Genomic DNA, 27,965 nt, shown 5'->3' on the forward strand with positions numbered 1-27,965 from the left:
AGTAGCTGTTGATCAGCAGATGGCGTTTGCCCGGCTGTTGTAGATTTTGTTTCTGAACTCTTGAAGGACGCTGTTGACCATGTTGACTTTAAAACTAAAGTTAAAAGAAAAATGATGGATAGTTGCAGCCCTAATGACACAGGAAACACCATTCTACATGTGAAAAATGAAGACAACACGCTCAACTCACACTTTAGACTTTGAAGACCGGATCCTTGATGTAGATAATAAAAAAAAAAGGAAAGTTTAGGACAGGACTCTAATTTGACTTTTTAATATCGTCCCATAGACACCATGCAGAGCACAGCTAAACAATACTGACTACAGCCATTTTTAAACACATGCAGACGTGTGGAGCAACAATAAGCAAAAGGACATAAATAAAACCCGACAATCAAGATGGAGAGATCTTGATTAAAAAATATGAAAGATGCAGACAAGTTAATAAAATGGTGGTATGACCCAACAAACACATAAGCCAGCACAAAGTTGTAAAACACAACTACAGAAGATGTAATAACATAGTTTTAAAGTATAGTGAAAACATATACATAGCCAGGGGCCATGCAATAATTATACAATTTGCATTTGAACTTTTTTTTTACATCATCTATATTTCTGTGTTTGTTGAGTTATTTATCACAATATTAAGTTAGGTACAGGTTAGGACAGGTATTTAAAAATATGGTTATTCCTGATTAGTTATTACATTATAATTCATGTTGTTACTATTTATAATAATTAGGTATTCAAATACAGTACAACTATTCGTTATGATAGTTACTATATATCAAATATATTGTATTTATTAATAAAAATGCTGTTATTAGTTAGTAAATTATAGTTTCATTATAACTTATTAACTGGTTTTAATTATATGTATTAAAAATATTGATTGATAGATTGAAATTTATTTTGAATATGTAAAAGAAAGGGTCAAAAGAAAATAATATTACACAAAATAAAAAGCACATCGAGATACATAAATGATCAAGACGTGTACACTTATTTAATCCCACCTATTCCTCATAAGTCTGTTTCTTAGCTAACAATCTTCCTCAGTCATCATTTTTTAAATTCCTTTTAAATTATAATTATGAAGTTGTAGTTTAAAGGTTCATTTTATTATTAAATATTACAAATTCCATTTTAAAAAGTTTGTATTTGTTAAATAATAGTGTATTTATATATATATAGTGTATATAGTGTGTATAGTGTAATTCTTTTTAATAAAAACAAAAACCTACAATGATTAGATGCTTAATTAATAACAAATTTATGTATTCCAAGTGGTATTAAGAATACATAATCCCTTCAAATATATGCACAGTTAATACATTTCAGGTGTGTTCTTTCTGGTCAAATTACAGAATAAAAGTCTGACACATGCAGGAGATGGCGCCAAATCCTCGTCCTGAACACACCGGCCTTCAGTCAGTAATTCAGCTGTTACAAATAAGTGTATATATTGTTTATTATAATCATGAATCATGTTTTTTTATTCTCTTTGTTCTCATTTTTATCTCAAAGATTTATGAAGACCATAACATTTTATGGTTTTTCTGCGAAGGATTTACAATTCAATAGATTTTTAATCCCTTGCTTTTGATTTATGCCTGCGCCCCGTGATATTGGAGTGCAATAAAAGCACTACGGAGCAACAGATTTCTGCCTAACCTTCTCCGTCTGTCTGAAAAACTGGTACAGCGTGGCTTCCTCACCTCCTCGCTGGATATCAAAGAGTTAGCTTTCTGTTTCTGTCTTTTCTTGTTTTCGTCCTCTTCTTTGCCCTTCAGGTCAAAGCCTGCAGAGAAACAGAAACCAAACTCATCAAGATGAGTGCGTGACAGAATGCAACATGGCCTGTCAGATCATGTTATCATGAGAGGTAGGCAGCAACATGCTTCTCCTGACAGACTGCATTATCAAACCTGTGTGTGTGTGTGTGTGTGTGTGTGTGTGTGTGTGCGTGTGTGTGTGCGTGTGTGTGTGCTCGCGCGCGCGCGCGCGCGAGGCAACAGTCAGCCTGCAACACTTCAGCCGGCTGTCAAACAGGTTGCACGACTGAGTGCAAGTTATGTACGAGTATTCACTCACCCATTGTTATTTCCCACAACCACTTAATCCCTATGGACCTTTTTCATGGACATTTTGACTTGTCATAGGAAAAGCATAGCTGAAATTAATAACGTTAACGATGGCTCAATTCCATCAAGTGTTCCAGTGAGCTATTTCAGAGTACGTTTACACGTAGCCGGCTATTTTCATAAATGGACATTTCAACCTCTCCGTTTTCAAAAATAACATCGTGCACAGCTGTCAGTTTTCAGAAAAGTGTTCGTTTACACGTACCCGTGTATATATGCCGTCAATGCTGTCGAGAGCATGCCAAACCTGTAGGTGGCAGTGTAACGAGAAACTCAAGCCCACATTAGCCAATCAGAATCCCGTAAATAGCAACAACAGCAACGAATCACTTCCTCGGCTGCCTAAACCTCCGTTTGTCTCAGTTTACATGCAAACGTACAAACAAAGTTTTCCAAAATCTCCACTCTGGCCGGAGTTTTTAGAAAGAATCGTTTTCAGCGGCGAATTCTCCGTTTGGGTGTAAACGAAGGGCACAAACGAAGGGAAATGTCTCAGTTTTTCAAAATAACCACGTACGTGTAAACGGTGTATCAGTGAGTCAGCATGCACCATACCAGGTCCTCTCCTAAGTGGAATGCAGCCATCATTAATGGTTGAATACACCTGTGCTTTTCCTACTATGACATGTCAACATGCCGTGAAAAAGGTTTATTGAAGTCACACAGCAGCACGGAGAGTTTATCCCAGCATGCATTTTGTCCACAGATCAGAGAGTTAGTCCACAATTCAAGCTGGAATAAGTCATGACAGATCAACAAGTCTTAAAGCGTAACTCTCGCCAAAATGCAACCTAGGGTCTTTTTGTGAATGTGCCCGAGTCAAACTTTCATTTAAAAGCATAATTAGGATGGAATCGGCACTTTTAAGATTTACCGTATTCTGGTTTTTCGGTCAAATGGCCTTTTGAATGGGAGTGCTAGGGGCACTACTATGATCACATCAAAACTGCTATTTTTAAAACACTAAGAAGGCTCGACACAACATGAGACTTTGCTCCAAGTATCACCAGAGGCTCTACACATGAACTTGTGCATTGAGAACATTGTTTGTGTTCACAGAGTTTACTAAAAAGAGAGGTTTTGAGCAACTCACCGTAGCTCTTGTTGTTTCCGGCCGCTACCACCTCGGCAGTCAAAACGAGTCGATATCCGAATGCGAATGAACGGACTCCATATGAGGCTCCTTTTTCAACTACGAGGTCAATATTGTTTTTCAATAACGACAAAACAAGAAATAATCCGTGAATTTATATGGAACTAAGCTTTAGGAGCTGCGGCCGGAAACAACAAGAGCTACGGTGAGTTGTTCAAAACCTTTTTTAGTAAACTCTGTGAACACAAACAATGTTCTCAATGCACAAGTTCATGTGTAGAGCCCCTAGTGATACTTTGAGCAAAGTTTCATGTTGTGTCGAGCCTTCTTAGTGTTTTAAAAATAGCTATTTTGAGGCTAGCATAAAAGTGCCCCTAGCGCTCCCATTCAAAAGGCCATTTGACCGAAAAACGAGAATACGGTAAATCTTAAAAGTGGCGATTCCGTCCTAAATATGCTTTTAAACAAAAGTTTGACTCGGGTACATTCACAAAAAGACCCTAGGTTGCATTTTGGCGAGAGTTACGCTTTAAAGAGTCGGAGAAACATCTGGTGTGTCCTTTGCAGCCCTCGATATCCCATAATCCACCTTGCGCCTGTTGCGTTTAAGGAGATCCTCAACAATTGAGTAAGAAATTGACCCCAAAAAAAACCCCAACCAAAGATGGCCGTATGCAGACTGAAACTTGACTTTTGAGTGCGCTGTTGCACAATGGAGGAGCTGCTCAAGCTGCAGAGAATTAATACAAATTGGTTAGACAGCTACAAAAAGATCAGAGAAAACACAAAAAACAAGTATTAAATTGTCAGTGTGATTGGTGCACGCATTGCATCATTTACTGTTAATATAAAACAGTTGTAAAATGTTGATTTTTTTCTGTATACTAATGACAGAGTAGGCTATACTTTGACAAATACTATAGTACATACTAAATACAATTATGTGTTAAAGTCAGGAAACTTCCTCGAGGTGTTAGCACTGAGATTGTCATGGTTAAAAGGACCTGCAGGATATAAAGAAAGAAAGCCAGACATTAAGTCCCCGCCAAAGTTTTTTCGTTGAAAGTTGAAAATGTATTTTTACAATTACTAAATAAACTCTATTAAAATGACCACAGACACACAGGTAGGACTCCACATAGTTTGGCTTCTGGAGCACTTGAAAAAACATAAATAAGGGCCTACAGGGCTCGATTTATCTGTTGATTATTTTCTGGATGAATGGATTAGTTGTTTGGTCTATAAAATGTCAGAAAATTGTGAAAAATGTGGATCAGTGTTTCCCAAAAGCCCATGATGACGTCGTTAAATGTCTTGTTTTGTCCACAACTCAAAAGATATTCAGTTAACTGTCACAGAAACTAAAAGATATTAACATTTAAGAAGCTGGAATCAAAGAAATGTTACTTTCTTGATAAAACCAAATAATCGATCATCAAAATAGTTGGTGATGAATTTAATAGTTCTAAAATAAGGTGCCACGTGTAGCGAGCTGTGTCCACTGTACTTGATGGCTGTTTAAAAAATGGTAATATAGTGAGCGGAGGTCAATAGCTCATATTTTGCCTCAGGACCCCCCCCTCTCCCCCTTTAGCCTAATCCATCCCTGCCTCTGGGGTCTCAGCCCAGATGGGAATTTAAAAAAAGAAACTTCATGCAGCTCTTCACTGTTCACACCCCACAAACATGACTGTGACACATGTGAGAAGCTAAAAACACTGATAAGACACTTTCAGCTGCAGTGTGAATATATATGGTGTGTGTGTGTGCGTGTGCGTGTGTGTGTGTGTGTGTGTGTGTGTGTGTGTGTGACCCCGTGGAGGCCTGACTACCTCCCTGCCCCCTCTGGTGCTGCTTGTTAATCACAGGGTGATCATTTCTAAGGAAAACAAAGGCGCCGGGAGCGAAAACAAACCGGTGAGAATGTGAAAGGAAAGCCGGAGCGGCGGGGAATTCATGAGGGAGAATGTTATCGCTGCGACTAAAGGTCATATTGTTCACTTCTTCCTGACAGGCAGAGAGAGAGAGAGAGAGAGAGAGAGAGAGAGAGAGAGAGAGAGAGAAGGGAGTGTATGGCAATTTGGAAAGAAGTGGAGGGAGGCAGGAAGGGAGGGTGAGACTGCAAGAAGGCAGAGAGAGAGAGAGATTGGTAGGGAGGAAGAAAAACCCACAATGTGGGCCTCAAACTGCACAAGGACACATTCTGTATGTTGCACACACACAAAGGCATGGAAACAAAACACACACTCTTACACTACATGGTCAAAAGTATGTGGACACCTGAGCATCACACCCATCTGTGATTGTTTAACAATCTGCTGCTGCAACAGACTCCATTGCAGATGTTTGCTCCCATTCAGCCACAAGAGCGTTAGCGAGATCTAACACTGATGTTGGGTGATAAGACCGGGGTCACAGTAGGTGTTCCAGAGGTGTTGGATGGGGTCGAGGTCAGGGCTCTGTAGGGAATTCAAAGATACTGCAACATTGTGTTTAACACGGAATACTTCCACATCTCTCACGCCACGATCAAAATCCAATCCGTAAATTCAAGTAAGACCAGACTAATGGCAAGGTGATTAGTAATGCTAATTCGAGACCACAAATTACTAACTCATTTGCACAAATTTGTTTTCTTCCCTCCTTGACACACCCTGGCCTCTTTACAGTTTCATACAGACTAAAGGCCTCTTTACAGTCGCCGCACCCGACCTGGGGCGCGCCAATGTGACGTCAAAATGACGTAGATCTCGCTGGCGCACCACTCTATTTCTTTCAGCAGGGCACAACAAAGCGGAAACAAGAAGCATGGACGAGCTCGAGGGCAACCGGATGCCAGGACTCTCAGAGTGACTGCAAGTCTCTCTTGTAAACCTACTGGGTTAAGATGAGCTCTTTTATGGTGAATGGAAGGTTTGATCTGATCAAGTAGGTCATCGAATCAAATCGCAGCATTGACGTCAATGCTGCTACCAGTTCTGCCGTTGTTTACCTTTTGGTGGTCGCAACTAGTGTCGCGACCACCACGCACGGGTATAAATAGTTACGGCGCTCCCATGACGTCACACTGGCACACGACAGGTCGGGTACGGTGAGTATACCGGATGCCTAACCCGTTTATACGAAATACCTGAAAAACAGGTATTACGGTTACATACAAAGTCAATGCAAAGACGAAAGTTAGAAAACGCCTTGGTGTGAATGCACCGTAATGAGTTTTTGTCCTGCAACTGTTACTACGTGTTTTAGTGGCCTAAACCCATTCCATAACCATAGTTGATTTGCAATAATCATCACTTTCTCCAACATAAACCATAGCATAGTTGCCATGTGCAGAATTTTAAAATGTTTGGCATTCAACGTAATCAGGGGTTTTGCTGAATAGTTCAATATCGATGTTCTCAATTGCCGATGGGGTTGACGGTGTCCGCATACTTTTGGCCATGTAGTATAGATAAAGCTGCACACACACACACACACACACACACACACACACACACACACACACACACACACACACACACACACACACTTAGGACCTGACATAAATCTACACACTTTCACACAGGCATGTAAACGCCCTGGGCATGAGAAAACACACACACTTTAGTAATTGTATCTGGAAGGGGTCGTTCTCTCTCGCTCTCTAGAGAGTGTCAGCCTCCTCGATCGCCCGCTTTTCTCTTAACTCTTGATTTTCTGAAATGAAATGAAGCAGTGAGCGAGCAGCCCCAAATTTCATGCACTGACATACACACATGGAGGGGGCCTACACACACACACAAAGCAAGTGAGAACCTATCACACACACACACACACACACACACACACACACACGTCAACATAAAACCCCAAAAAATCTGACAAAAGCAAGTTGAACCAAAAAAAGTTTGGAAACTTTGGAAAGTCCCCAAAAGTTTCCTGTTTGCTCATTGGTCAGCTCTCAGGTTTCCGGAATGCCCATTGGATGCCTCTGATGTCCCACCTCTCTTACCGAAGTGTGTGTGTGTGTGTGTGTGTGTGTGTGTGTGTGTGTGTGAGAGAGAGAGAGAGAGAGTGTTCTTGTTAACTATGTTCGTGGGGTTCAAAAACCAGGAATACAGTATACTTGTGGGGTCCGGACAGCTTTGTGGGGCCAAAATGCTGGACCCCACAACTTCAAAGGGCTGTTTGAGGGTTAAGACTTGGTTTTAGGATTAGGGTTAGAATTAGGTTATGGTTAGGGTGAGGGTAAGGGTTAAGGTTAGGCAGTTAGTTGGGATGGTTAGGGTAAGGGGCTAGGGAATGCATTATGTCAATGACAGATCCCCACAAAGATAGTGAAACGCAGTGTGTGTGTGTGTGTGTGTGTGTGTGTGTGTGTGTGTGTGTTAACAGGGTGTTTACCTTGGCAAGCACTCAGAGAGACAGATTTAGATTTACAGCGTGTTGGTTTTCACAGTTGCTGTTTTAACAGATAATGTTGAATGTTTATATTAATAATCTTAACATAACAATACCAACCATTTAATGGTTTACCTGCATTCTGTCCCAAAATCAGAACACAAATTCCCATAACGTGACTGTGTAAACACATTTATGTTCGCCCCAACATGGTTCATGCAAGTATACAGATTAATACACACATTTATCTGTCTTAATCATGAAGTTCTTTTGGATTTAGATGCATTGCTTCATTAGTTCCGGTTGAATAAGAATAAGAGAATATTGCATTTTAAAAAAGTCCCCTTGACTGCCAGTACTTGACCACATACCTATGCATCATTAAACAAGTTTATGAACTCAGTAAAACAAGAACAGGAGGAAAATTAAAAATGAGGCCTAGAACACAGTTCTTGTCCAATGCACCACCTGTCAATAAACGCATCCAGACTGTTGGTCAGAGTCAAAACTATTAAAGTCCACCCATGATGTGAGCTAAAAGCACTTCTGCCAACATCTTGTCTTCCATGTAAACAACTTAGCAAGTCCAGACAGCGAGGTAATCAACTCAAGAGGTGGTGTTTTCTTTACGTCGTATTTTAGTAAACAACTACAGTGAGAAGTCATCATGGTATCGTGCCTCGATACACCTGGGATCCAGGTGGGCCAGATGCCCGTTTGTTGCCAAAGCTCCATGAAAAATTATGATTCTGATTTTCTGAATTATTACATTGTCAACCTTTTACAGCGTGCTTTAGCAATGCTGTCCCTATTTACGGTCAATGCAGTAAGAGAGTGGAAGAGGCAGATAGATCGAATGGGAGACAAATGGAAAAAGATGGCATGAGAAAGACAGGAAAGAAAAGACAAAGAAAAACGAATACAGAGGCAGTAAGAAATGAAGAGAATGAGGGAGAGGCAGAATGAAGACAGAGGGGAGTGGAAGACAAAGTTTGGGAGGCGACTGAGAAGGGAGGGAGTCAACTTTGCGGGGGAGTCGGTCAGTTCTCCTCTTCGTATCCCTATCAAAACTTGGCCGCCGTTCAGAAATCCACTCACGAGTGTGTGTGTGTTTGCGCCTGTATTAACCACAATGTGGGGACTAAAAATCTGTGGGGACTTTAAGGATGAAAAAGCCTCAGAAGGTAAAGATTTTAAGTTGTGTCTCTCCAGCTTGTGCCAAGGATGCTCTCATGAACGATCCTGACCCTCACATACTCTCTGTGCTCTTTATCCCCCACACACACAGACACACACACTTTGGAGTCTCTGTTACCCCCAGCAGGTCCTTGCAGGCGTAGCCGAGTGAAACCTAAGCGGAGAGCGTCTCCCGGGGGGACAGCCGGGCGTAGGAGCCAGATTGAGGCCAGATGTTGCAGACGTAGGAACGAGCCAACAGGACCGGGATCCACTTATAGGCTCAGCCCGCCTCACTGCACAACAGTACATTGATAACAACGCGACGAAACGGCTCAGAGCACTGACGGCTTTGCTAACATAAGAGAGAAAAAAAGACATTACTGCTCACATTGTGCAAACCTTCTTATTCAAGTTCTTTTTCTGTCTGATTGTACTAGACTTTGCCTTGAGATTTGCTTTCTAACGTTTATCTGGATGTGCTCTAAAAAATGCTTACGCGGTCAGTCTAAAAATAAAAATACTTTTTTTACACACAGGGGTTTCACTGGAAAGCAGCAAGAATTTCAGGTTGTCTTTAAATACAAAAATGTCTAAATAATTACATATTTGGGAAGATATAAGGTAATGCAAGATGTTAACTACAATAGGAAAATATGTTTTGGGGATTTTTTGGGTGTTAAAAGTGAACATTTTATTGGTATTAATTAGGATGTTAATGTGAAAGATTTACTATTTTTCCATGCTTTTATTTATCTTGAAGATATGGTGTAATGTTATTCTGTTACATAAATACAGTGCATGAAAAATGTAGTATGAAAATTGCAATTTAAAGCCGTCCATAACTGACATATACAACAACAACCTGCTGAATTTACTGTTCCAAATGTGTCAGAAACGTCTTCTTGGAAAACCCCTCTGGCACACAGAAAGAGATGTGTTTTTTTTACGATTTGTAATAAACAGAAAAAGAAGAACTAGTAAGTATTAGTAATGGATTCTCCCTGTGGCTGAATGGGCAGAGAAAAGATCAAAACTACCTGCAAAAACTGCTCCGACAAAACAAAAATCTAAAGAAAAAGAAAAAAGTGAAAGTCTTTGAAAAGATATTAAAGATAAAAAGAGATGGAGTTGTTTCTCTTTCTCTTGAACTAACACGTTGTACAACTATTTATCAGCTGCCTCCACCATTAATGCAATGCAGTGACCATTTAACACCAAAAGTGTCTTTCAAGAATCTCGCACATTACATTTTTTAACTTTTGACTTCTTTATGTAGGAAAATCTTCTATCATATTTATTTAACAGGCAGTCTCTTTGAGATTAAGATCTAAGAGAGACCCGAGAACAAGAACCATTCACGAGAACACAATACACAACAAACAGATTGGACACCACTAAACAATGAATTAAAAAACAGTTCGAAGAATCATAACATCATCAGATAATAAAGCTTTAATATCTCCAAGGGGAAAGTACAGTAGGAGTTTGAGAGCAGTTTGGAGTTCATTCCATTTCTGAAACCAGTTCTGCCGACATTACTGCTTACATGAGCGATATTTCGGGTCACTGGATTGTGTGTTACTAGATTGAAACGAGAGAAGAGATGTGAGGTGGTGTGAAAGCTTCAACTGTAGGGCTTTATAAATGAATAACACACGATGGCTGTTTCTTCCTAACTATCATGATGTGGTTAACCTGTTTATGCATAATATAACTTCAACTTCAATGTCATGATTTAAAACGTTTACAAAGTATAATAAACTCTGAGACATTCAAAAGAGAAATATGGTATAAAATTGTTTTACGGTATATATCGTAATATCGCCGAACCTTATCTTTGACGTATGACCTCATTCATTTTAAATCAAGTGGGATTTATTTTAAATTCCATTTAACAAATAAAGGCAAGAGGAAAAAGTTCATTTAAAGTGGCCATATTATGCTCATTTTCAGGTTCATAATTGTATTTTGAGGTTGTACCAGAATAGGTTTACATATTTTTTGTTGTACTGCACATTGCTGCAGCTCCTCTTTTCACCCTGTGTGTTGAGCTCTCTGTTTTAGCTACAGAGCACTGCTAGCGGTTAGCCACCTCGTTCTCAATGGCAAAACACTGCTACAACACACACAAGTTCACCCTAATCTACTAAATAAATGTTATAGAACTACTTAAATGTGGAAGTGCGTCCTCGTTTAGAAGAAGTCTCCTGGCTAATCCTGCCTTGTACTTACCGAAGTTGGAGAAACAGCTAGCTGATGTGGTATTACCTAAAGTGGTTAGCACACACCAAATGTTTCGGCCGATGACGTAGACCTGCTGATTTTGACCAGCTCACCCAGAGACTGAAGGCAGGACACATTCAGAAACCGTATCTCACTCTAAACAGCATGGATGTTTTTTCTCCAAGTTTGTATGCGTGTGGAAGCACCAGAGACACAAAATAACACCCCAAATCCCAGAAAAAGTGATTTTTTTTTCATAATATGGCCACTTTAACAAGTTTCATTTCCAAACAATTTTAAAGTTTATTTTTTAATTTCAATGGTGTTTTCTTAACCTTGACTGACACAAAACTGGAGTTGTCCACCTTGTTTTGATGGTTAAAGGGTCGACACTGTGAGGCAATGTGAAAAATTAGATGTCTTTCATACTGACCGAAAACACCTTTACCATATAACCTCAAATGTCTTTCCAACGCACTTTATCCTTCAACAGGGTGGCAACGATGTTAAGGGGAAAGGAACATCATGTTTTTGTTATGCAGCCTGATAAAGAATGCAAGAATATCCCATCGTCAAAGAATCCTCTCTTTAGATAACTGTACAAAAATATACTTCAAATACCAGGTAATACGACAAGATTCACACCTCCACCATCACACATCACACCATCACTGATATGAACATAGAGATGATGATTATATTTTCAGGCAAACCTATTTGTGTCCTTAAAAACATTTTTTAATTACCTCAGAAAGATGCATGATGGATGGACAAGATTGATAAGATCAAATGTTGGAGCGATCTGGAAGAGAAATGTCAGGAATGTCTGAGATCTTTTTATCGAAACAATTTGACATCTTGGCTACATGTGGTCCAGTCAGCATACAGTACCACATAAGCCAAAGCTTTGAAGAAAAGCCTAATTTATGGTTTTCCCCAGAAAAGACAACTTGGCTATATAACCTAAATCTGTGTGCTGCTCTGCAGTGATGCAGAATATATGAAATGATGTCATGGAGGCTTAATATAAGTGAATACAACTTCAGTTTAGGTGAGTTTAAACTCTATAGCATCCCAATAAAAGTAATGTACGTGCCAACCTTCGGCTGTGCCACTCATTCATAAAGTTAGGACATTGTTTTGCTCATATTCTGAAGTTAAATGCGTTTTTTTCAAAGTAAAGCTCAGTACAGATCTATAGCAAAGATATGAGCGCTTACAATAAGATTTAAGGCTATCTGTGTTTTTCCAGCGCAGAAATGAAACAATAATCTCACCAGAAGTTCTCCAGGCCGGCCCCGCCTCCTCCACCTCCTCCTCCTCCTCCTCTTGCTACTTGCAGGGGACGGGGAGGGTAGAAGTTAAGGAGTCAGCTCTCTCTGCCATTGTTCTTGTTCTGGAAGTCTGAGAACAGGACGGAGAGTGCGCTGGTCGGGTACCGGACGGCGGTCTGTCGTTATGACGGGCTCCGGTCCGAAGCTCGGGGTGCTTTTGCTGCTGGCGGTTCTGCTGCAGACTGTGGTCGTCACCATCACCGTGCTCCACTTCACCACGGCTCTCAACTCGGTAAGGACAAAGTGAAGGTTCGGGGTGACGAACCCGGAGACGCGCGGAGGCTTTTACGCATCGCCATGGAGTGCGCACCGCGAAGCTGTTCGGCTTTTTAAACGCAGCTTCAAGAAAACTAGACTTTTTGTCAACCTTAAACACATCACTGTCATTTCTATAAACATTTAGTGTGTAATGTTTTACTGACAGTTTTTGGGAAAGTCTTCTTTATGGCTCTGGTTCTGTAGCTGCGCTCCTGAGCACAATGCAATGAATGCTAAATATATTGCTTTCACAGTAAAATAGTTCAGTTTTGCACAATGCAGCTTTATGCAATGACACACTTTTCTTTTGTCTTCTCTGCGTTTGCAAATCGAAAAAAGGACAAGGAAGTAAAAAGCTCTGGCAGCTGCAGCTCTTTTTATGATTAGCTGCGACTATCAGGAAGAGAGAGAGAGAGTGTGTGTGTGTGTGTGTGTGTGTGTGTGCGTGCGTGTGTGCGTGCGTGTGTGTGTGTGTGTGTGTGTTGGACTCACTCTGCTTGTTGTGGTGAGAGCCAGAGTCCTTTGGTTACCTGGCTCTAATCCAGCTCAACTCTCAGTCTGTTTATAGGAATTAATCATTAGCCCAGATGATATGCAGCAGAAATACAGGAGGAACTGAAACCTAAACAGATGACAAGAGGGACACATGCTAAGAAATTATGTTGACTAGGGTTCCAAGCAAACTTTAACAGTGATTGTGAAGGTATAAAATGTGGTTTATGCCTCATTTTCCTCCCCCAATAAGCACTTCTTCATCTAAGTATGCTACAAATGTATGGAATTCCTTCTTCAGGCGTGTTTAATGAGAAGTTAAAAGAGACATTAGTTCTAATTGTTTGATGCTCTTCTTGATGTTCCCACTCTGTTGCAGATGAAGGAGACGTTCGCCAGGAGCAGTGTTTCTTGTCTGACAGGCGGCGAACTGCAGAGCATCACGGCTGTTCGGGGGGATCCGTGCTGGCAGGTCTCTCAGCAGCTTCACCTGCTCATTGAGAAGGTACGGTGAAGCGACAAGAAATCCAAAAACACTGAGCTCCACACTTCCAAACTCACACATAACATCTCAAAACCTGATTGTAATTCTCTCTTTCAAGCTGTATCAAGTATGACTTCACCAGAATGAGCTTTGCATATCAGAATTTGTTGATCAGTATTAATGACTCAATGATTATTTGGCCAGCTGCTGAGATCTCTGGCTTTCAAAGCAACGTTTTTTTCCCCCCAGCCTGCTGTGGATCAAATCTCCCCACCCACTGGAGTTTGGAGACATTACTATTCCCCCCACACTTCAGATGCAAAGGCCAATAAAACAAATGATAAATCAGCTTAAATGTTATTATCATTATTATTACACAGCCTCTTTATTGATCGTACTTTTTTTTTTTTTTTACAATTGGCGATTACATTTGAGTCAAGGAAGACTTCAGTCTTGCCAGTGTGACAAATATTGAGTCATGCGTACAGTAGAGTAGAGTTTAAACCCATTCAGAGCTGAAACTATTTGGTCGATCGACAGAAAATGAATCTGCAACTATTTTGATAATCGATCAATTGTTTCAGTCGCTGCCCTCAGCAAAAATGCCAAACATTCTCTTGTTTCAGCTTCTCAAAAATGTGAGCATTTGATGCTGTTGATTGATCAGACTTCACACAGCTCCCTCTAGAGACTCTAAAGACTTTATACAACGTGTTACATACACGCAATAGCACTCCCTAACCCCTGAAAACACACCCTCCCCTTAAATCCTATTTTCTATCGTTTTAGAGTTTTGTGCATAATGAATATACATATTTGCTTGCATCACACAACATGAGCAAATATGTTGCAGTGTTTCTTGTTGCCATAATAGCGTTGCATCATGTAAAACTGCCTAACCCTTGTGTTGTCTTCCTGTCGACCGTGCAACCGTTTGTTTTTCTGGGTCAACATTTAAAATGAAACTCGTGTTTCAACGTTTTGGTCGACTTTATCGACACTTTTTGTATCTTTTCCCAATTTTTTGGTCACTTTTTTCAGCGTTTTTGTAGCTTCCCCTTACATTTGTCACTTTTCTTCTTTTTTTACGTTCTTTTATAAAAAAAAATTTTTTTCAAATGCTATAAAATGGAATCAAACACCCAAAGTCAATGAAAGTAGTGAATTGATCATTTATTTTACTTGTGAAGAGTAATGGTTGTATGAAACCCTCCAAGTTATTATTTTTCCGATAATTTGATTGGTTGAAACCCAAATTTCGGATATAAAAACTTTTTGAAAACAGGACAAATTTGACCCGAGGAAAACAGGAGGGTTAAAAATCTATTTTAATGTACAGTGTACAAAAAAAAATAAATAATCAAATTTCTCATGCAGAGGGGTTTTCTCCTCCTGCCTTAGAAAGAGGTGCAATTAGGCATATGCTACTGGGTAAAAGGGTGTGTTAGAAGTTCACACCTTTATGACGAATAATATTGCCACATTAGCAGCTAGCGTGCGATCCAATTCCCAAAGCTTTTGTTCTGCCTATTCACTGTGACTACAACCATATAAGTCTATTTATGGCTTTTGAACTTCTTCTGTTTCATTGTTGTTAGAGTAATAATCCTTCACATAGATGAGACTGAAGTTCTGCATTGTCATGAATTGCTTATAGACTACACCCACTTTAATTAGGCCTCCTTCCTGCCCGGGAAGATGTGAATTTATGCAGTTGACACAGTAAATGTATCTCCTAACAAGTATTGTGTGTGTATCACAGCTCAATGAATCATAAAAACAGATCGACTAGCCACACTGTTGCACTGGCTGACATGTTCCTTCATCTCCATGAACACACCCGCACTGTAGTTTATTTTGACTCAATCACACACACACACACACACACACACACACACACACACACACACACACACACACACCCCGTCCGGCTGCCGCAAACACTCACTAGAGCACCAAATGTGGATGAATCTGCCGCTGAAAATAGTGGTTTTGGTCTTTTCATGGACTTTGTTGACAATAAGGAAAACGAGTTGCAACAAATAGAATCTAAGGACAGTAGGTCCTTGTAAGGGCGGTGTAGTGAAGTTATTATCGTTATAATATCGTAATAGAATTATTAGGGGCTTCCTGTGCTGCTGTTCTCTGAACATTAACAGGAGAAGAAAAATGTTGAAATGATCCAAATCACTGTCTGCAGACGCACAATGAGCTCCTTCATAGCTGGAGATGTGATGTGATCCTGTGTGGTTTAATCAGCCCAGGAATGTGTTCACCTGCTCACACACACACACACACACACACACACACACACACACACACACACACACACACACACACACACACACAGTAGCCAGAGCTAAAGAAAATTACTGATATCTGGCCTATGCATGCATGCATGCATGCATGCGCGCGCGCGCACACACACACACACACACACACACACACACACACACACACACACACAAAACTTTTTTACTTTGCCTTTACTTTCTATTTGTGCGCATTGTTTGTTTTTATTTCCTTCTCTGATTGACTTTGCTGCTCTCTTGAATAAAACACGGCGGGGACTTTCCGCCTGAGCGACTTGATTAAATTTAGTTCAGAATATAAACATATTAGTATGACTGTTGAGTCAGAACATCAGTTTCTGCTTTTAACTCGGAGTGCAGAGTGAAAGCATATTTAAGGCTCCCTCTAAGCTAAAAATGTAATTTTTGCGTCCTGCTTTGATTATACTCCAAATATCTTCTCAAACATATTTTTTTGAGCGGTTTACTTATCATTCAGATAATTACCGTTCAGTTTCTGCTCCTTCGGGAGGTTTTTATCCAAAGCGGTCTCCTTCTCTCCAAAACAAATGGACCCGCTGATTTAAACCGGTAACAACACTGAATAAAGCAGTTTCACGTTCAAAATCAGTGTTTCTCCGACGCTTTTGGGCTCGTCTGCAGAGGGGCTGCGAGCCGAGCTGCTGCTAACTCAGCTTGTTTCTCTTAAAACTTAAGATCCAGACGTCCGATGACTAAGGGTGTTTTCACATATAGTCCTCTTAAATGAACCAAACTCAGTCAACTCAGTTAAAGTGGACCAACAGAAAAGGGACTCAGTTCTTTTTGTGTTCACATTGTCAGTTTACTTAAAAGAGAACTCTGAACTGATAAGGCCTCAGGCAAAAGGAACCTGAAGCATGTTGCGTTCACAATGCACAGGTTAAGAGAACAATAGTCTATGGGTACATCCCATGTCCCTTATTTGATAGCTCCTCAACTCCTCAATTCTCGGCTGAACCGGAAGTTATTCCGTCCCTCCTCTGTGAAGGCCGTCTCAAAGCTTTTATTTCTGCCGCGAGGAGCGAGCATCGAGGAGGGATCACAGAGGAGCTATAGGCCAGGATACACGAAAGCAGCCTTCCTGGAAGCCGTGCAGCTGAAGGAGTTGCTAACTCCGCCAATACAGCTTGACGAATTCATGTGACGCTTCAGAAGAAAGGACGTCTCATCCCTCTAAAACACATTTGCTCGTTGCCTCTCTCCTCCCATGATTTCCTCGCGTCTCTCCCGTACCTCCTCGGTGGGAGGGACTAAGACGTGAGGAAGGGAGGTAAGGGGAGGAGTCGGGGATGCAATTTAAGGGACATGAGATGCACCGAAAATCCACGACGTTCCACTTCCGGGATTGCTCCGGTGCCGTCGGAAATTCCGCCGGATGTCACTCTTTTCGGTCGGATGTCCGTTACCTTCTGCTTTCTTTGTTTTTTTATTTAAACTTGGGTCAATTGACGAGGACTACGGTTAACTGCAGGTTAACTGGGAGGTTTGAGTACGGTTCGTTTCAGAGGGCTCTGAGTCCTTTTGGAGTGTTCACATATGCGCAAAAAATGCTGACTAATAGGTCTGAGTTCTTTTGGAGGGCTGAACCGGACCAAGTGTAAAAAACGCCTGAAACTCCTTCATCTGTGTAAAAACCACCAAGATCTACAAAGTGTATCATAAAGTGTTAAAATGTGACTTAAAACCGGATGAAAAGTCAAATTATGATGGCTTCTGGCAGACAACCACAACGCTGACGCATGCACAAAGGGGATACGACGCCATCGACAGGCGACCAAGTGTAACGGAGCGTTACCTTGAATAAAATGACAGATCTCTCTGGGTTTGAACATTGTTGGAAACATTTGGGATACTGTAAGTTCACAGCTGTACTTACTTACTTACTCCTCGTCATCCCCTATGGGACATAAGGCTTCAATGAGCACTCTCCATTGCATTCGGTCCTTGGTAGCATGTTGGGCCTCTCCCCATGACAGGTTCATCTGTTCCAGGTCTTGTGTCACAGTTCTGCATCAGGTGGTTTTGGGCCTCCCAGGTTTTCTTTTGCCAGGTGGTGTCCATCTTAAGGCGACTTTTGTGATGCGGTCCTGCTCCATCCTCAACACATGTCCTAGCCATCTCAGGCGTCTCCTTGGTGATGCTCCGGCTTCCCGTTTTCTTGTACAGTTCATTATTGGAGATCTTATTAGGCCAAAAGATCTGGCATATTCGTCGGAGGCATCCATTATGGAACACTTCCATTCGCCTCATGTCTGTTTTGACAACTCGCCAGCTCTCTGAACCGTACAGCAGAACAGACTTTACATTGCAGTTATATAGGAGCATTTTCGTTAGCATTTAGTTAGATGCATTAGCATTTTCGTTTTAAGGCTGTATTGTTTTGATCTCCAGATGGGACGGAGTTCACAACTGTACTAAATATATAACATTCTGTAGTCGTTTTTAGACATTTTAATGCGGAAATATTACATATTATATATTTAAGGGATCATCAAAGTTATTAACAATTCATGCTGAGGTGGATGTGAGATGTCTGAAGAAAATGTAATGGCAATCCATTCCGTAGTTGCTGAGACATTTCACTTAAAGGTGCTGTAGGTAGGACTGTGAAGATCCAGGACTTATCCAAAGAATTTGAACATCGACAACTTCTCAGTCCCTCCCCCCCTTTCTGCTAAAGCCCAAACGGTCTCCTAAGCCCCTCCCCCCATGAGGGAGAATGAATGCGTGTGCATGAGCAGTGAGACACCCCCCCGGGCCCTGATTGCTGCATCTGAACAGGGAGCGGTGGATTTTTGCAAATCTCACTCCAGGCTGTAGGTGGAGCCAGAGGAGCCGGATTTCTTTTATTACCTGCTTCATGTAGTTCTACTGGAACATAGGGTCAGTTTCAGCAAATATGACAGAAAGGTAGTTTTAGAAGTCTTACCTACTGCACCTTTAAAACCACAGACGTCAACTTCATGGTGGCATCCTCTGGAAACCATGAACGTCTGTACTTAATTTAAGGTCAATCCATACAATAATACTTGTTGAGACCTGTTTTAAAGAGAGTTTCTGAGCTGAAGTTAAATTCACAGTTGATTCAGATGAATTAAAGGTAATAACTCAAGAAACAATGTTAAAATAAAAAAAACTATGATTTTAAAATTGCAAATGGAAGAAACATCCAGTTTGTGTAGTTTTATTTCGGAAGATGTGTAGTATTTTAAATTGAATTTAACAACATTGTTTGAGCTTGTGCATGAGGAGAAGATGCTCCACATTTTGCAAAAACCTGCAGGTCTTCCTTGAAACTTCATCCTCAAAATGAAGTCTTGCAAACTTGAATAGAAAATAGCGGTCTGAGAGGCATTACAGGCATCTCTTACCCATAAATTCTGCTTTACGCTGACTCGCTGCAGGTAAATGTAGCTCATAAATTAGTTGTTTTCTTTCCCCTACCTCTCAGGTATTGCTGAAGCTGAACAAATATTTTTAAAAGGGAAATCATTAACCCTTGTAACCTCTACTGGCAACCAATAGGAACAACAGCAACAAAACGTTAGAATTAACATTCTCTAATGCTTTCAGAATGCATTTTTTACCATCATGTTTTTCCTATTTCTTTTACATTTCTGGAAACTACTAAACTGAAACGCATCCAGAATCCACTACAGTTGGCAGTTGTTGCATCTGTTTGGAGCCAATTCGTAAGACATGAGGGAGAGGGAGAGGGGTCAATTATCAGAAAAGGATCTGTTACCGACCTGAACATGAAGGCTCCTTCCTATTCCTGATCCAGATTTCAGCAGAAGTTCAGGGTTAAAGTCATAAAAAGGCTGCTGGGTAGACCTGTGGAATACAAAGTATTATATATGTTTATTCCATTTATAAATGAGTGTTTTGTTGTTGTTTGATTTAAGGCTTTAATACATGTTTTCTGCTGTTCGCCCTGCAGTCTCTGTCTCAGCGTTACCAGAAGCAGATTTCGTCGGCAGTCAGAGGTGAGAAAACCTAAACACACTGACCTATGTCTTTCTCTATGTTGAAGATAGTATTTTTTATTAGATGACCTGGAATTTACTGGTGCAGATAAAATAGTTAAAGTGCTCATATTATGCTCATTTTCAGGTTCATAATTGTATTTATAAGTTGTTCCACATAGGTTTATGTGGTTTAATTTTCTAAAAACACCATATTTTTTGTTGTACTGCACATTGCTGCAGCTCCTCTTTTCACCCTGTGTGTTGAGCTCTCTGTTTTAGCTACAGAGTGAGACCTCTCACTTCTGTTCCATCTTTGTTAGGAGTCGTACATGCTCAGCAGCTAGGTAAGGACTACTAGCCAGTCAGAAGCAGAGTATGAGGGCGTGCCCTGACAGTACCTAGGTAAGGACTACTAGCCAGTCAGAAGCAGAGTATTAGGGCGTGCCCTGACAGTACCTAGGTAAGGACTACTAGCCAGTCAGAAGCAGAGTATTAGGGCGTGCCCTGACAGTACCTAGGTAAGGACTACTAGCCAGTCAGAAGCAGAGTATGAGGGCGTGCCCTGACAGTACCTAGGTAAGGACTACTAGCCAGTCAGAAGCAGAGTATGAGGGCGTGCCCTGACAGTACCTAGGTAAGGACTACTAGCCAGTCAGAAGCAGAGTATGAGGGCGTGCCATGCTAGCAGCTAGGCGAGCATTATAACGTGTGTTCCAAAGTGACCACGTTTGTCTCTGAAGTAAAGGCTGGACTACAACAGAGCTGTTTGGAGCAGTTTGTGAACAGTGTTTTCTGTTGGAGATGGTAAGTCCCTTTGGGGTGGACTTTGTGCGTTTTTTTACTTTGTAAACCTATAACATGCACAAAAAAGATATATAACACAATAAAGGAAAGGGGGAAAAGCCAAAAAGCATAATATGAGCACTTAAAATTTCCTTCAAAAACTTGACTGCAGTGGTTTGTTAACACAGGTGTGTTAATTGTGTGGTTTCATTATCTTTTTTTCTCATGTTAGATGAAGTATCTCGGGTGCTGCCCTCGCTTGTGATGGTCGATAGGGCTTCACCCCGCCCCAAAGTCGCAGCCCACGTCACTGGCAGCTTTGTGCCCCAGCTGGAGCGAGAGGGAGGAGGTGAGTCCTGCAGAAATTAACTGCACGCAGTGGTGTCTGAAGTTTAAAAAAAAAATATATATATATATATATATATATAAATAAATAAATAAATAAATAAATCTAGGCTGTTTGATTTCTAATGAATTAGTGATCGATTGGAACAACAGTCTGCTTTGCTTAAGGGTGTCATCCATTAGGCACAGACCAAAATGTCTTTGGGAACTGAATCAGCCTGCACCACAGCGCCTTTTAAATTTGGCTATTTTAATCTAATAATTTAATCTAATTTAAATGTAATTTAATCTAATTTAAGTCTGACTCTTGACTAATGAAGGCCCACAGACTGAAACGATGCATCCAAGTCAAAGTGCCTGCAAGGGTCTGACATTGTGCAGCATTTCTGTTTTGCAGTAAAAGCTCTTATCCAAGAGATGTGTTTTGCAAGGAAAAGTACATTTTCAATAATTTGTTGCTACAAATCGTACAGATGAAAAGTTAGAAATTATGAAAATAAAAATACTGATGGTACAGCAGGTCAAAATTATAAGATAGTAATGGTGCCTTTCCATGACATGGTCTCACTTTTTTGGTACTAGGTACTTGTTTCTTTTCCTTTTCCACTGCAGATATAACTCCCTAAGTACGTTCTCAGTGTAGGCGGGATTCTCAGCTGAACGTCACAGCGTTGCCCTGTGGAACTGCCGTTTTATTTTATTATGGGCTCCGCTCACTTGGAACCTCGACCAAGGTGGTACTAAAAAAAAGTACCAGGTACTATCAACAACTTTTACACGTGGAAAACCAAACCATGCAGTGGAAATGCAGCATAAGTGACATTTTGAACGTCTTACTATCTTATAATTAAAGTGACTTACAAATGTCACAATTCTTACTTAGAATATCATAATTTTGGCTTACAAGGAGTATTTTAAATGTTATTCAGTCCTAACTTTTCATCCATTTTTACAATTTGGACTTACTATCTCACAACTGTAACCTACAAAAGTCACACATTTAACAAGGCCTGCAAATTATCTGAGGCTAGAAGTCCTACATACACTGCATCCGTTCTTTTCGGTTTGAATCACTGCATTTCTTTTTAAATGAAACGATGCCTATATGTATCGTGACCTTTTAATCTATTTGTTTCTTTTCTTGGTGGGAATTGGCTTTTAAAACAAATCCTCACCTTCTAGCTTGTGATGTTTCTCTGCTTGTGTTTGTTTTCCGCAGCTCCAGTCTCCGCAGGGCGTCGAGTTCAGGGCCAGAAGATCTCATGGTGGGAGGGGCAGAAGGGGCTGGCCTTCCTCCAGGACGTCCAGCTGGTGGACGGGGAGCTGGTGGTGCCGCAGCCCGGCCTCTACTACATCTACGCCCAGACGTACTTCAGACACACCCACTCCCTGGAGGAGGAGGGCGAGGACGGCGAGGAAGCGGAGGACAGGGGCAGACCGCTGCTGCAGTACGTCTATAAAAAGGTGAGAAAGGGGTCACCGTAAGACTTTACACTCTCTGAACTCAACTCCTCTCGCTTTGTGTTGTGTGATTTTGCTCTGTTGCTGTTTCTCCACCCGTCTATGTTTTTAATTATTTGGCTTGGCTTGGATGTGACTCATCAGCTGGCAGGTTTTCTGAATCACCTTTCTGAATCACTTGTTTTAATAAATATAGAAGTGTCTCAAATGGCTCCATTTTATTTAGATTTTCTACTTCATCTACATTCTTCACCTAACCTTCATTTCTTCATCAACCTTGTATTATAAGATTTGTTAGCCTGTATTTGATACCAGACAGCAGAGAGACAGACAGGAAACACGGGGAGACAGTGAGGGGAATTGCATGCAACAAAGGTCTCCAGCCAGAATTAGACAAGCAAAGTTGTGTTTACACGGAGTGCAACTCGACCGTGTGCAAATTAAATTTTGATCTCTTCCTTTTTGCTGCACTGAACACGGCAGACCGATGATTCACAGCCGAGGAGTAACTTCAGATGGTGGCCTGTCTAATCAGATCTTATGACCAATGTGAATCCAGACAGTGAGTGTGTATTCCATCACAGCGTGGCAAACATTCAATAACAAGAGGGGACTGTGCTTTGCTGTTTGGCAAACAGTCAGCTGTTACACAAACTCCGGGGCAGTTCAGTTCAGTGCTTGTGTTTGGTGTTTTAAAACTTCCTTGTGGCAGCGATAGAGGCAGTGATGTTTCCTGTTTCCTGTACGGGACTCTCACACCGCCTCGAAACACACTGACGTGTCTGGTCACCGGTTACATGATTGGCCATCGGGCTGTGGAGTTGCGTTTCTCCAAAAGTTAAATTTTTCGACGCAGGCTGCTGCGTTTCTTTTTGGCTCCCCCCTGCGGCTCCCCCCTGTGGCCCCCACCACCGCAGCCTAAACGCACTACCCCCATTCAAAATAATTGGGAAGACCTGCGTTTTTGCCACACCGTCTGATTTGTTTTTTTTTAGGCATTTTAGGCCTTTATTTGTATAGGACAGCTTAGACTTGAACAGGGAGAGAGAGGGGGAATGACATGCAGCAAAAGGCTGCAGATCGGAGTTGAACCCACAGCCGCTGCATTGAGGAGTAAACCTCTATATATTGGCGCCCGCTCTACCAGGTGAGCTAACCAGGCGCCCAGCAGTTCACATTTTCTATAGGCTCAGTCTGACACTTTTTTTAAAAAACTACTAAATCACAACTTTCAGATTGACAGCACTCTAGCCCAATGGATTAGGGGAGGGGCACCAATCATATATCAAGGGGGAGCGGTGCCACCCCGTGCCCCCCTTCTAGCCCCACCCCTGGACCTGATTGATCCGACCTGTGATTCATCTGACCCACCAGCCATGAACGCCTCACTCTATCCACCACATATCAAACCTCTCCTTCTCCCGCCAGGTGAGCTCCTACCCGGTTCCCATCCTGCTGATGAAGACGAGCCGAACCTCCTGCTGGTCCCGGGGCTCCCAGTTTTCTCTGTACTCGGCCCACCAGGGGGGGCTGTTCCCGCTCAGCAACGGTGACCGCCTGTTCGTCACGGTGACCAACGCCTCTGCTGTGGACATGGACGAGAAGAGCAGCTTCTTTGGGGCGTTTCTCATCAGCTAGACGATCGCATGCAGGACTCGGGATCGACCATCACGCTGTTAATGTTTGTGATGGATGCATCTGTCTCGTAAACATGGCTGCAGCCTCTAGACTTCTCCTATTCATGAAAAACTGTAACAGCAAGTCACGGGGAAGGCAGTCTTTCTGTTTTTCAGGATCACAAACCGAACGAAATTTTGATAACACTGGTTTCATGGGTGGAGAAGAGACTGTTATGGATTTGCGGCTGTGTGTGTGTGTGTGTGTGTGTGTGTGTGTGTGTGTGTGTGTGTGTGTGTGTGTGTGTACGAGAGCTAATCAATCAGTGTATTCAAGTTAATGGGGCTTGGATTCGACAGAGATTAAAGTATCTGTTGTATGAACGTTTCTAAAGTGTGCAGAGCAGCAGATTTTCTGAGCTAAGTTTCCTAAAGGGTCTTGAACAGCTAAGAAAAAACCTTAGACAAAATACACAAAACAATATTGACTCTGTTTTATGCTTTGGTCCTGGTGAGCTGAGTTTTGACCTGACATTCTGCACACCAAGGTTGAATTTAGATGTGATTTGCTTGGGTATATTCTCGCCATTTTCCTCTCCTGTCCTGTTCCTCCCTTTAACAGGGAATCCTTGAAGCAGTTAGCCTACGTGCAGAAAATGCAAAATAACCTCAAGTTCTAGCGACTATCAAGCTGTGTTCAAGGTCAGTATGGTTTATTGGTTTTCCAAGTACTCTACTTTTTATGTGATGAGAATCAGAAATCAGAAAAGAATGTATTGCCGCAGTAGGCTACACCTACGTGGAATTGGTCTTGGTAAATGGTGCATACATCCACAAACAAACATTTAACAATAAATACAGAAATAGAAACCTATAGAAAGGTTTAGGTTTCCCTAAAGTGTGGAATATCTAGTGACGATCTACCAAGGCTAGATTGTATTTTCAAATTTTAAGTTTTGTTTTAGATGTAAAATTGCCTCATAACTCACAGATTCTGCACAAGGGGAAGCTGTTCTTTTCTCATTATAGAAAAAGGAAAGTTGTAGCATTTCAGACCTTTGGGAAAACATTACACTTGATCCATCTTATTGATTTCATAGCAAATGCCTGAAAACTGGGGTCTGCCTCTAAGAATTGTTTGTGTAAAACTCTTATCAGCTGAACATTAGCAATTATGTGAGTCCTTGGATGCGCGTTTGTGTAAAGATGTAAATATTGTGCTATATTTTGTGTTTTTCTCTGGGTCTGTAGCTCTCAATGGACCATTTACCGATCATGGGCTACTGCTACGTTGAAAGATTAAGGGTGTAAAATCGCCACCTTTTCCTTCACGAGTTTTACAGTACTCATTTTAGAACACTGCTCCTCACAAATCAGGCTTTGTGCTTTGATTTTTTTTTGGCAGCAGCACCACAGTCTCTCGCTGTGCTGTTGGCTCGTTCATCTTAATCGTTCTCCAAATGGTGCATTGAAAGCTTCCTAAGCGGTTGGTATTCTCAGACGTTCATGTCACGTTGGATACGCTGCAGACTTGGAAAACAATCATGCGCTTCAGCAGAAACAAACAGCAGAAATGGGGGATTTTGTTAATTTTCAAATATATTTTACCGTTTGTAATGAACAGTGCAGCAAATCCTCTGATGCTAAAAGACGTGGTTACCCTTTACTTGAAGGTATCTACATAAGAGTGAGATGACACGGTCATGAACGTGTCATAAACATTATAAACAAGTCAGAAACGTTTATGACATAACCCTTCTGTCATTAAGTATCATTCGGTTTTTTAGGGTTTTAAGTTAGGGTTAGGGTTCATATGTTCATGACTGTGTCATGTGACTCTTATGTAGATACCGTCAAGTAAAGTGTTACCAGACATGTAAACCAAAATGATCCTTTATATCTGACTAAAGGAGAGCTGGATGAACCAATGAAGATAACTGATTGAGCTTGAAGGTACATTCAGGAAAGAGTGGTTTGACAAAACATTCTTAACTTAAAGGGATAGTTTGGATGTTTTGAAGTGGGGAACATAAGCGGCCACTGTGAGGATGGTTAGATCCATCTGCTGACATGAGATGCTGTTAACTGTTGATGCCTCTCATTTTACACAAGGTCGTAGCTGAAGTAACTCTTGTTCACAAAACAATCTCACCACAAGTTCCTTTCAGTGGCCCTTCTGGAGCTTTAAATTGTATCAAACAAGTTCCTCAGCTGAGTCCAGTTTTCAAGGAAATGTAGACGTTTAAATGTCCATTTCTCAAGTCCTTTAAAGGGATAGATTGGATCTTTTGAAGCGTGATTGTATGAGCTACTTCTCCATAGTCAGTGTGTTAGCTACAGTAGATGGCGGTCGGCACGAGAAGCAGGCCCAGTACCAACACGGAAGCTAAGCAGTGTCCTGCTGTGGACGGGGGGCAGCAGCTAAACGCATTTTAGACACCTAAAGAAATCTATATTAAGTGTACGCTATATTTAGAAAACGCTTCACCTTGCTGTCAGACAGCCCTTTACGACGGGGAACTGAAGCCGTTATCTCTGCTCTCTTCAAAGCCACCAGACTCCTTTGACAAAAACATCTTTTTTACCTCTCAGAACACGGGAGTTGCTGGTCTACCGCTGCCTCCATCAGTTAGTTTCTGTGTTATTGTTTAGCTTTGGTGTTTTAATGGGGTTAGTTCGGTTTCAGAACTGAGCAAGCGACAACGGCAGATGAAAGCCATGAGATGTGGCTGAAAGCTCCAGAAGAAATCTCGCAAGTGTCAAACTACTATTGCCGAGAATGAACCCTCAGTTAAATTCACTGATTTATCCAACTCTATTTGAGAAGAGCAAAAAAAAGATGTCTGCAGCAATGAGTTCCAATTAAGTTCTCCTTGAAAGCAGCATTCAATGTAGCACTTATGTAAATATCACATTACGAGACCTTTTTAATTTCTTGTTTTTGCAACTAATGTATAGATTTTTTTTTTTTATGTTGGTATTCACAAAAATTGCAGTGAGAAATCTATACTCCAGGACCAAACATGATGTAAAATGGTAGTTTAAAGTTGATATGAACAGGGTCTTATTTGTGCTCCTTAATATGAATGTACAGACATTAAATCTGTGGTTTTGAGTTGACTAACTTTGAGGTGGATGTTAACAGAGTCGTCTACATTTTCGCTTGTACATCTGATGAGTGAAACAATAACCTGAGACACTGATTTCAATGCAGTCAGTAGCTTACAGTGCATTCGTCCTCCATATGGAAAAACCAGAAACATCCACCTGCAGTCAGTCTTCTACGTCAGCTGGACCTCCAACACCTGAAAGGCATCAAAAAATATAGACAACTGTACTCTAGTCAGGTTGTAAACAATTACACTAAATTTGTATTGTTTGCCAGAGAGACCAAAACTAAATGTGAATGTAAATAAGCAGGTGTTTTGTCTGTAAATATGTGAAATAAAGACACTGTAGGAGGAACTTACCAAACCATTGACTTCACCAAACATCTTGAATTCATCAGGGTGTGTGAGATTGTTTCCAGTCTGTTGATCAGTCATGCCACATATGGATCACCATCAATTCGAAACACAGAACGTTACCGTCTTTTTAAAATAGCTTTTACAAAACACAGTATTACTTTAAGGGGATACTAGGTTAGTATTTGTATTTACAGTATGATGATATATTTTTCCTAGCACATTTCTGTATCCACTAAGTGGTTATAAACTATTTTAAAAAGGTGTTTGTATAATCAGTATCGATGATCAATAGATTGCATGGAAGGAAACCCTAAACAACCTCACACACGCTGATGAAAGCAGGAAAACATCTGCTGAATAAAGCATGATTTAACGAAGAAGAGATGTGCAACACATTTC

At 41.1% G+C, this 27,965-nt stretch overlaps 1 protein-coding gene and 1 long non-coding RNA gene across 2 annotated transcripts; one reads left to right on the forward strand and one right to left on the reverse strand.

The window, feature by feature from the left end:
- Window positions 1-888: 888 nt before the first annotated feature.
- LOC144536917 (uncharacterized) lies at window positions 889-12,391 on the reverse strand. The gene is made up of 3 exons (XR_013503790.1): window positions 12,303-12,391; window positions 11,772-11,827; window positions 889-1,804 (listed from the first exon to the last, which is right to left on the reverse strand). It is a non-coding gene; the product is annotated as an uncharacterized LOC144536917 (long non-coding RNA).
- tnfsf10 (TNF superfamily member 10) lies at window positions 12,385-27,219 on the forward strand. Its single transcript, XM_078280252.1, has 6 exons — window positions 12,385-12,591; window positions 13,489-13,614; window positions 19,867-19,912; window positions 20,910-21,026; window positions 22,242-22,486; window positions 23,912-27,219. The coding sequence occupies exons 1-6, from the start codon at window positions 12,484-12,486 to the stop codon at window positions 24,119-24,121; spliced, it is 852 nt and encodes a 283-aa protein (XP_078136378.1). The 5' UTR covers window positions 12,385-12,483; the 3' UTR covers window positions 24,122-27,219.
- The last annotated feature ends 746 nt before the right edge of the window (window positions 27,220-27,965 follow it).

The sequence above is a fragment of the Sander vitreus genome, chromosome 22, assembly GCF_031162955.1.
Source record: "Sander vitreus isolate 19-12246 chromosome 22, sanVit1, whole genome shotgun sequence".
Lineage (NCBI taxonomy): Eukaryota > Metazoa > Chordata > Actinopteri > Perciformes > Percidae > Sander > Sander vitreus.